Below are 10,652 nucleotides of genomic sequence, written 5' to 3' on the forward strand. Positions count from 1 at the left end.
TATGTTTTATACTCTAATTTGTGTTCGAATGTATAATATAATATTTATCATATTGTGGCTGAAATTAAAACATTTCTTTAACCATGCGACTATTATTGCATCTTAATTTTAATAAGTATGCATGTGCATTTGTCTTTCATTAAAATGGGTCACGTGGGTACAGGACAATGGAAAATTAAATAGCAACGTCATGTCATCAGATATATTAATATCAGATATATTATAATATTTGAGATAGTACATAATTACTTTAGTACATTACACATAAAACAATTTTGCTACCTCCCAGCCACCATACTTCACTGAGGCGCAGAACTACACGTCGAGCTCCTATTGGCTGAGCACGTCTCTGGGTGGAGGCGAGCCAATCAACGCGGGCCACGGTACGACTGTGTTGTGTTGTTACGCTGCTGGTTGGAGACCGGCTGCGTGATGCGGTGAGTGAGGTGGAGAATTCACGCGGCGCATACAGCACTGAACAGCCTGAAGAATTGAACAAGATATTGACTAGGCACAAAGAACAACTATGCGAGCGTTTTTGGGTGAGTTATAATGACAAAAAGGCATGAACTCAGCTGTGGAGTGGCGTTTTATTGACTCAAATGCGTGTGCAAGCAAACTGTGAGCCTAACTTTAGTTAACGTAGAATTGCAGTGTGAAGGAGTGTTTTAGAAAGCTTCTGTTTACATTGAATGCATAAATGTAACATTATAGTATAGTTAAACGTGCAGAGTGAGTAATGGTGGTTGGGCCTTTACATTACAGCAAATTCATCTTCGTATTGTACAATTGGAGACTAATAATTAGTCACAGTTCATATTGAGATTCTGCAATCATCTCTTGTATGTGCTTAGAGTCTGGAAGTAGAAAGTTCTGTTTGTTATTAACCATATGCAATGTTTCATCCTGTGGTTCTTGATTTTACAGAAAGGTGCAGCATTGCTTTTTAAATAAAGCTGATGAAATCGCCTGATGCTCCAGTACTGATGCTCCTTCTTTATCATCTGTATGTTCTCAGGTGTGTTGGCGTGTTCTCTGACTGTACTCTCTGTCCACGGTCTCTACTCTGCCAGTGATGATGTGGTTGAGCTCAACCCCTCCAACTTCAACAGGGAAGTCATGCAGAGTGACAGTCTCTGGCTGGTCGAGTTTTATGCCCCCTGGTAAGTTGGAAGCATGTTGTGGAACCCGGATGTGTGTCACTCACAGAGATCTCTAGATCTGTAGTTACAGATCAGGTTACTGTCTGAAATGCTGGTGCTGAATCAGCCCAATCTGTTGCTTTCTAAGCAGTATATACACTGTGTAATGAGAGTATATTGTTGAAAGCATACATAGTTTAGTTATTCCTCTCTAATATTTCAGGCACTTTATTTGCATCATGATTTACATGCCAGTAGTTTTAGTTTGCATATGATGCATAATACAGTCGTGAGCATCATTATTATACCACGTTTCATGATTGTGTTCAGATGTTTATGTCCAGTATCTGACATCTTATTGTTTTTCTTTTTTAAGGTGTGGACACTGTAAGAATTTGGCTCCTGAATGGAAGAAAGCAGCCACAGCTTTAAAGGTAAATTCTGAATTTAAGATTACATTAAAAAAAAATAATTACACTTCAGCAATGGCTATTAGGGTTGACAGTCGAGAGAAATGGTGCTTATTCAGAGCCGGTTCAATTTACTGGCACAGAATGATTCATTGAACCGTTGATGAAATTAATACTTTTATTCTGCAAGGATGTATGAAATTGATCAAAAGTGACAGTAAATACATTTATAATGCAAAAAAACTATTTAAAATAAATGCTCTTTTGATCTTTATATTCAACAAAGTGCATCTTGAAAAACTTGCAGCACCGTTTCCACAAAAATATTAAACCGCACAACTGTTTTCAACATTGACAATAATAAAAAATGTTTCTTGAGCACCAAATACGCATACTATATTGATTTCTGTAGGATCATGGGACACTGAGGGCTGGAGTAATGGCTGCTGAAAATTCACAGAAATAAATTACTCTTTAAAATATATTAATATAGAAAAGTTATTTTAAATTGTTATAATATTTCACAATATTACTGTTTTTCCTGTCATTTTGATTAAGTAAATGCAGCCTGAGTAAGCATAAGAGATTTCTTTCAGAATATTTTTTTAATTGTTATTAATTATGCGGATTGATTATTATTTACTTTAATTACTTAAAAGTACTATGTGTTGTTAAGGAACAATGCTTGTTCAATGGAATATGTATCTAAATGGGAATATCTTATCCTTTTTCTGAATATCTTTAAATATTAAATAAGTGGCCTGGCCCATTGCAGTTAATTGGATGAATCTAAAAGTAAAAAATGGATATAAAAAAAAAAGTAAAACTGCGAGATTATTTGAATGATGCCTTTTGTGTTGTGGTACAGGGCATTGTGAAGGTGGGTGCTGTGGACGCAGACCAGCACAACTCCCTGGGAGGCCAGTATGGAGTCCGAGGCTTCCCAACTATCAAGATCTTCGGAGCCAACAAACACAAACCAGAGGACTACCAAGGTTCAGTACTGCATCCTCATAAAACATCTTGGCAGCAACACAAAGGAAATGTTTTATGGCGATATGACGGTCTGTTGCTCCTAAGTATGGTTTATTGTCTCTCTCTCTGTGTTAGGTGGCCGTAGCAGTCAGGCCATCGTAGACGCAGCTCTGAATGCTCTCCGCTCCCTGGTGAAAGACAGACTTGGTGGAAAGACTGGAGGCTCAGACTATGGCAGACAGGTATTGAAGCCCACCATGATGACTTTGTTGCTATATTGTTATGTTTGCCTTTTAATTGGCTCTTGGGTTCTGTTGTGATCAGAGTGGAGGTGGTGCCGGCAATAAGAAGGATGTGGTGGAGCTGACCGATGATAACTTTGACAGTACCGTACTGGACAGTGATGATTTCTGGATGGTGGAGTTCTTCGCCCCCTGGTGTGGACACTGCAAAAAGTATGCTGCCTTCTCTGTGTCTCGCATACATCATAAGACCTGCCTGTCTGTCATTCCGCTGAAATAGTACCTGACATGCTGCGCCATGCATTATTGAAGCACTGAATCCATCTTTAATTATTTACATGGATTCAAAGACAATGAAATTCCTCTGCCAGCTGGGCTTTCCCCTGTTGACTTTCTTTAATGTTTCCAGTCTTGAGCCAGAATGGACGGCAGCCGCCACAGAAGTCAAAGAGCAGACAAAGGGTAAAGTGAAACTGGGTGCTGTGGATGCTACTGTTCACCAGGGCTTGGCCAGCCGCTATGGGGTACGTCTGATGTCAGCTCTTATTTACTGGCTTGCAATATAAACAATTCTTATATTGTCATTTTAGATCCCAGTGATATCCCAACAAACAATATTAATAAATTTTGGACATTTCAGTTGAATGTCTGTCTTTATTCCAGTCTTGCAGAATTACTGAAATTACAGAATTCATTTTTTTGTGTGCCATTTTCTTTCTTCTCTGGTTTTTGGGTTGACTAAGTGCATCTGGACTTACTGTCATTTCTGCTGTTTTTATTGGTAGATTCGAGGATTCCCCACCATAAAGGTCTTTCGTAAAGGAGAGGAGGCAGAGGACTATCAGGGAGGACGTACCCGATCTGACATTGTTGCTCGTGCCATGGATCTTTACTCTGACAACATCCCTCCTCTAGAGCTTCAAGAGGTGAGTGTTTTCTCTTCTGTTTCTTAAGATAGAGTGTTTTATTTAGTTAGTAAACATCAATAGGTATTGTAACCTGTTTAAAAAATATTTAGTTTATATTCATGTGAATTTTATTTCCTTTAGATTTTGAATGAAGACATTTTGAAGAAAACCTGCGAGGACTATCAGCTGTGTATCATATCTGTGCTGCCTCACATTTTAGACACAGGTACAATACAATTTCAACTTTAAAACGAGATACTTTTGTTGATTATCATTTGATCTGTGTTTTACAAATTAAAATATGAAAGTGAGAATCCTCTTAAACAGAATAATTCACTAGGGATGCCCAATATACTGGAACCATATTGGTTATAGTCTAATATTACAGATTTTTATTTTATATATTGGTCAGGGTTGGAAATTTTATTATGCATGCTCGTTTACTAATTTAGTCTGTCATCTAATGTTCACTTAATCTTTAAAAAAGGACTAATAACTGTTAAATATACAGTATAATGCTGATGCCTCATTTCACTTGTTGCATTTAAAATGTTTGATTTTAGTTTTTTATTTATTTAAACAAAATAGCATATAATTTCAGTACCAGCCATTTATCAGATACCAGCCATAACCTAAAAATAATTATCATCAGCCAAAATTGTATATATATATATATATATATATATATATATTTATTTAATTTAATTAATTGCAGTGGTCACTATAAGCGATCACTTCAGTTTATAACTTACTGTGTATTATACAAATGTATCAGTAACATGATGCATTTAAGTACTATTACTATTATAGTTTAAATATTATTATCTTGTTGTTTTATGTGTCTCAAGTTTGTTCATTTTTAATTTTGAATAAAGTTTTTAATTTTATGTGCTTCTGTCATTTTTATTTATTTATTTGTATGAATTTATTTTAGTTTTAGTCATTTTAGTACTATTTAGTTGCCAACATTTCTAATAAGTATATATTAACGCTATTAATTTGTGGAAGCTAAGCTCAGTCTCTGTATTTTTCTATGAACGCAGGTGCATCTGGAAGAAACTCTTACCTGGAGGTGATGAGGACGATGGCAGAGAAATACAAGAAGAAGATGTGGGGGTCAGTGTTTTCAGTCTGAGTACAAGTTGAGATCAGCCTGCCCATAAATAACACCAGTACATGTCACTGCTTGTGTGCCAGAGATGAGACTTTAGGGAATAAAGAGTGGAAAACAGTCACACACGTCACACTCTTCCTTATCTCTCTCTCTCTCTCTCTCTCTCTCTCTGTACAGTTGGTTATGGACTGAAGCAGGGGCACAGATGGAGCTGGAGTCCTCTCTTGGGATCGGTGGATTTGGCTATCCTGCCATGGCAGCCATTAATGCTCGCAAGATGAAGTTCGCCCTGCTCAGAGGCTCATTCAGTGAAACGGGCATCCACGAATTCCTCAGGTAACAGAAGGCTGCAGTTTATGTTTCTGGGAAACAAGTTACGTCACAGAGACTGTTAGCATACAGTAAACTGTAGGTGTTGTTTATAAGGGCCCTTGTAACTGTCAGCCTGTTTTATGCTGTTAAACTATTAATGTCTTTATTTATGCAGGGAACTTTCTGTTGGCCGTGGCTCCACTGCTACAGTGGGAGGTGGAGCTTTGCCTAAGATCAACACTGTGGAACCTTGGGATGGGAACGATGGAGTGGTGAGTATAGAAAACAAAGTGAGGGTGTATGGATGTCATCCTTCCTTGTTTTCACCCCCCCTTTTTTGGCCTTTCCTCAGTTGCCCACGGAGGATGACATTGACCTAAACGATGTGGATCTGGATGATCTGGAGAAGGATGAGTTATGAGCCTGGTCTAAACTACTCTAGACCCCAAATGATGCCCATGTCTTCTCTCCCATGGATGAGGGGATGGTTGGGACAAAATTCCTTAAAACTTCGGAAAAGATACAAATAAAGCAAACGATTGTGCAGTTTTTTTTTAAAAGAAAACATCTCCACGTTAGTTGAAAAATGAGGCTTTTCAGTATATACATCATGATTGAGCTATGCTCTGCCTCAAGTTCCTTCTTCACTTTTTGATTAAGTGACTGATTGGAGTTTTCAATCAGCTTGATGAAGCAGAATGTGACTCGCTGATTATCAAACACTTGTTTCCAGTAAGCAGATGGCACACAGAGGCTCTTCATAGGACACTTTCTAATGACTGTTTCATTGACTAGATTTAATTGGATGGCGCTGGTCTTTCTGGTAATGAGATAAACCAGTGGTTATTTAATTTGGCTTTTCTGTAATTTCAGCAGCTCCTTTCACTGAAGTTGCAAGATGCCTACAGTTGTTTCCATTTTCACCCTCTCTCCCTCTGATGCGACTATTTTTTGGTTATTGTTTTTAAATTGTGTTACTGAAAAGAATGTCATCCAACCTGTATCCCAGTTTGCCCGTTAGTCTAATGTGCTGGACCGGGTGTGATGTGGGCGTTGTGTAGATTTTTCTTACACGGCACCGTTTTGAAAAAAAAATAAAAAAATAATGAAAATAAAACAAAAATAAGTTGACTAGCTTTTTTTTATTACAGCTTGTCTAGGAAGTTACTCAGATTAACACCGGTGGCCTTTGAATCAGTGGTTTATTGAGAATTCATGCAGACATACACTGTAAAAATGCAACATTTAGATTCGTACCGATGCTTTGGCTTCACAAAAATATGGCTGGACATCCCATTCCCAGCTGCAATATAACTTTTTTTGTCAACCATCATTCCTTACAGTACAATCAACACTATACAAAATTAGAACTGACTCATAAATCTAATATATATATATATAAGTATCCAGTACAAATATTAGTTTTGGCATTTCACTTCAACAGTCATTTTACAGAGAAAAACAATATTGAGGGAGCACTGAAATGCCACACATGCAAAAGAGCAAATTAAGAGCATTAACCGAGTAAAAGAATGTTTCCATTAACAGAAAGAGCTTGACGACACTATATTTGACATGAAGTGTTACTGTTACATTCCATGGAGCTACTTATCCAACAGCATCTGTACTGTTCATGTTGACACTGGACTGGTGAAAGAACAGACAGAAACTAACCACCTGTCTGCCAATCTATCTGTTCCATAGGTTCACACAGACAACAGTGTTCAAATATTCATGAGCAGCCTAAAGGCTGGTGGTTGCTGTTTTTTTACCTTCAGGGCAGAAACAGTTGTGAAAAGTTTGACTGACTGCTTATGTTACTTTGAAGAAGTTTCCTTTGGAATTGAAACCAAAACAGAGGAAAAATAATTAGGCATGATTCGATTGCACTTTAAAACAGTTCATCAATGTGCATTATAATTCGAATCATTCTCTGACCTCCTGAGAAAAAAAATCCAAACTTATTCTAGCATAGATTTTAAATCTAAATGCTACATTTGAACTCAAAATACGTGATAATGAAACCTCAGTACCCAGCAGTGGGCATTCATTATTGTTCAAGAGTTTGGTTTCAGTAAGACTTTTTTTGAAAATATCTGCATTTATCTGATCAAAAATACAATGAATTAATATTGTGAAATATTTTTTAAAATTTAAAATAACTTTTCAATTTTAACATATTTTAAAATATATCACTTGTGATGGCAAAGCTTAATTTTCAGTGGCCATTTCGCCAGTCGTCAGTGTCACATGATCCTTTAAACCACACTGATTTGATATTGATATATATTGTAACAATGCAAAAGTGTTTACTATCACTTTTGATCAATTTAATGTATCCTTGCACAATCAAAAAAAAAAAAAAAACCTTACGGACACCAAACTGTTGGCATGTTTTGTTCCACATTTAAAGAAGCAATACTTTCCTTTTAAAATGCAGAACACAGACAGTCTGATGTTTCAGAGTGATCATGATTGGCAGGACAGCAGGCTGCTCCGAATGCAGCTAGACCACCTGATGTATAAAACATTCAACCAAAGAACACCATGTACAAATACTATGTTTAGGACATGCCAAAAGCATGCAAATAGTGCTCTGGATATATTTGAGGTTGATTTTTGGAATGAATGCAAAACAAATGGAATATTTACAAGCAGAAATTCACACTTTGATTGGAATGCAAACAATTGAGAAAATGTCATTCTTTTTAGGTCGTCTCTTAAAGACACTATGAAGTCACTTGACAATTTTACAGATTCATTCTAAAAAGCATTTGACTGGACAAAAATATGTGTAATGCAAGCAATAATCAGAAGAGTAAGTTTTAAAATATAAATATCTGAATTTGATTTCAAGGGTTCTTTAAAATTCTAACCAAGCCCAGACATGACAACTCAACAATACCAATCCAAAAACAGGCTGGAATACTGATGAAACTGGTAACCACCCATTAACAAGGAAACTTCTTTTAAGCAGGAAAGATACAAGTGTATCATTAATAACGCAAACTACCTGTCTAATTAAAATCTTGCCTTTTCAGTGTGCATGTGAGTGGTTTCCTGTCAGCTGCTTTTAAAGGGGTCATATGATGCGATTTCAATTTTTCCTTTCTCTTTGGAGTGTTACAAGCTCTTGGTGCATAAAGAAGATCTGTAAAGTTGCAAAGACTAAAGTCTCAAATCCAAAGAGATATTCTTTATAAAAGTTAATAGTCAACAACGCCTACCTAAAACGGCTCGTTCTAACACGCCGACACATACCTACGTCACTATCTGGGAAGATTTGCATAACGCCGCCCAAATATGTATTTATAACTGTCGAGAGGTGCTTTGGTCAGACTGCAGTAGTCTGACAATAGAGGGGTCACTCTTGGCACCTTTGATGAATTCCTCCAGAGAGAGTCTGCCTATAAATTTGAAAAAGCAACAACAAAAATTTTATTTCACCCATTTCCAAGAGTAACATCTGAGTGTTGCAAATATTGATGAAATATCCTAGAACTTAAGTGAATCCTAAATAAATTTTATTGGTTTATCTGTGTGTCAGTGGTTGCCATGGACACGGTGAAAAATTATTTTCTAAATCAGTATTTTTGTTCAATTTACTTGGCAACCAAAGTTACATAAGACATGAAAACACTAAATTTGGCTTAATAAAAAAACTATTTGGAAATTGGGTAAGAAAAATTTAAATTGTTTAAATTCTGACATTTGACATTGGGTTAGGAAACTTAAATGCAAACTTAATTATCTTGATATCTTGTTTTAAGGAAATATATATATATATATATATATATATATTTTGTTTTTTTTCCCAAGTGAAGTTTCTATGACATTTTGTGTGGTTCAACTTCTATATAAATATTAACAGTGAGTGGGAGATGGATCTCGAGAGGCGTACCATCATTGTCCGTATCCATCTGTCGAAATATCTTATCTGTGCGTTTCTCTGGCGTCGACTCATCCTCAGGCATCTTCATCACAGATGACACCATTTTATAAATCGCCTGTGAAGATTAATGTAACTGTGTATCAAAGCATATGGTAGTTTGCCGTCACATGCAAAGGCTTCGGTTTTCAGTTGCAACAAGTTTGATAAGGCTGTCTTAATAATGCTACGACTGACAGTCAAAAGTTCCATAACGCAGCTGTCACTGTCACAGCTTCAATCAACACTTCATATCAGCGTAATCAATGCAAATGATCATGAGCCCATTTCTCTGCCAGACACATTTAATGTCACTTTCAGATATTGTTTTATAACACGTCCTCGGTCGCAGGTGTAAAAGAGCCATCTATGTTATTAACATGAGAGTCAACAGACCCTTTGAAGTAGTGAACAAAGCCTTTGTGTTTGGCCACCATTTGTGGCAAGACCATATGGCCTGTGGAACACTTGATTGAGGAGATCTGTTTATTCAGGAGGTCTGTATCACCAAACATTAGACTGAGCCAATATTGATGTGGAACAAGCTGCTCTGAAAACAATAACTAGCCAGGTAAAATACAGAAATGCAAATGAAACCAAAAGGAAGGCAAGAATTAAAAAGTACCTCACCTGTACGATCTCCAGCATTTCAGCTCGGCTGATGTATCCGTTTCCGTCCAGATCATACATGCTGAAGGCCCAGCGGAGCTTCTGCTCCAGGCCTCCGCGCGAGGTCACGCTCAGGGCGATAATGAACTCCCGGAAGTCAATGGTGGCATCGCTGTTGGCGTCGAAGGTGCGGAAGACGTGCTCTGCGAACTTCGACGCGTCACCGTAGGGAAAGAAATTGGCGTAGATCTTCTTGAATTCCTCTACCGTTAGGTGGCCAGACGGGCAGTCCTTCAGGAAGCCGCGGTACCACTCCTGCAGCTCGTGGTCCGTGAACTCAGTGTTCTCCCGCAGGTCATTGAGGACCTCGGGTCGCAACTTGCTGTTCTGTTTACCCATGACGAAACACTCTCACAGATGATTCCCAGATCCTTGCTGCTCCCTGTTACACAAACACAAAGAAAAAAGTAGCTACTTAGCTATTCTGAACCCAAAATTAGCCTCTTTTATACTTTCAGCACAAGCCACAATAAAGAGATTCACATTTCCTCTGCCAGATGTAGGTTTTGGAATAATGGAAAACGTGTTACCCTTCCAAATTGAGGGAGTGAATCCTGGTATCCATGGAAACCATTTAATACTTTGTTTCAGTGAGAATTTATTGACTCCTTCACAGTGGGTTAGGCTAACCCACCTTAGCAACAATCAAGTCGGCGTGGGTTACCAGGGAGATGAAGAGAGCATGTGTGTGGGTAATTTGGAACGTTTGGTGTGTCTTACTGTACATGAGCCTGTGCTCGCGGCGTTAAGAGGGGGCAGAGTGTGAAGCACTGCTAGCTCTATTTAAACAAATCATATAAAGACCATATAAATGGTGAGGTGGCCGGGAAGTGAAATTTAACGATAGGTTATGTAAGCTACACATGACCATATGCACTTGCTCCCATATTTCATATATAATCGCACTTTTTACTACAGCCTCTTGCTCCATTCTTCAGTTTATCTGTTCCTA

The 10,652-nt window shown here is 37.7% G+C and overlaps 2 protein-coding genes across 2 annotated transcripts; one reads left to right on the plus strand and one right to left on the minus strand.

Moving 5' to 3' along the window:
* The first annotated feature begins 396 nt into the window (after window positions 1–396).
* LOC107726466 (protein disulfide-isomerase A6-like) lies at window positions 397–6,208 on the plus strand. Its single transcript, XM_016536057.1, has 13 exons — window positions 397–542; window positions 1,019–1,163; window positions 1,519–1,576; window positions 2,421–2,547; window positions 2,663–2,769; window positions 2,852–2,982; window positions 3,179–3,293; window positions 3,555–3,695; window positions 3,819–3,903; window positions 4,721–4,793; window positions 4,969–5,127; window positions 5,279–5,375; window positions 5,456–6,208. Exons 1-13 carry the CDS (start codon window positions 527–529, stop codon window positions 5,522–5,524), a joined length of 1,323 nt encoding a protein of 440 aa, XP_016391543.1. The 5' UTR covers window positions 397–526; the 3' UTR covers window positions 5,525–6,208.
* Window positions 6,209–8,412: 2,204 nt separating this feature from the next.
* On the minus strand, window positions 8,413–10,112 carry LOC107726415 (hippocalcin-like protein 1). The gene is made up of 3 exons (XM_016535973.1): window positions 9,662–10,112; window positions 9,005–9,110; window positions 8,413–8,510 (listed from the first exon to the last, which is right to left on the minus strand). Exons 1-3 carry the CDS (start codon window positions 10,037–10,039, stop codon window positions 8,413–8,415), a joined length of 582 nt encoding a protein of 193 aa, XP_016391459.1. The 5' UTR covers window positions 10,040–10,112.
* Window positions 10,113–10,652: the final 540 nt, after the last annotated feature.

Source organism: Sinocyclocheilus rhinocerous, unplaced genomic scaffold (genome assembly GCF_001515625.1).
Source record: "Sinocyclocheilus rhinocerous isolate Xijiao unplaced genomic scaffold, SAMN03320098_v1.1 scaffold605, whole genome shotgun sequence".
NCBI lineage: Eukaryota > Metazoa > Chordata > Actinopteri > Cypriniformes > Cyprinidae > Sinocyclocheilus > Sinocyclocheilus rhinocerous.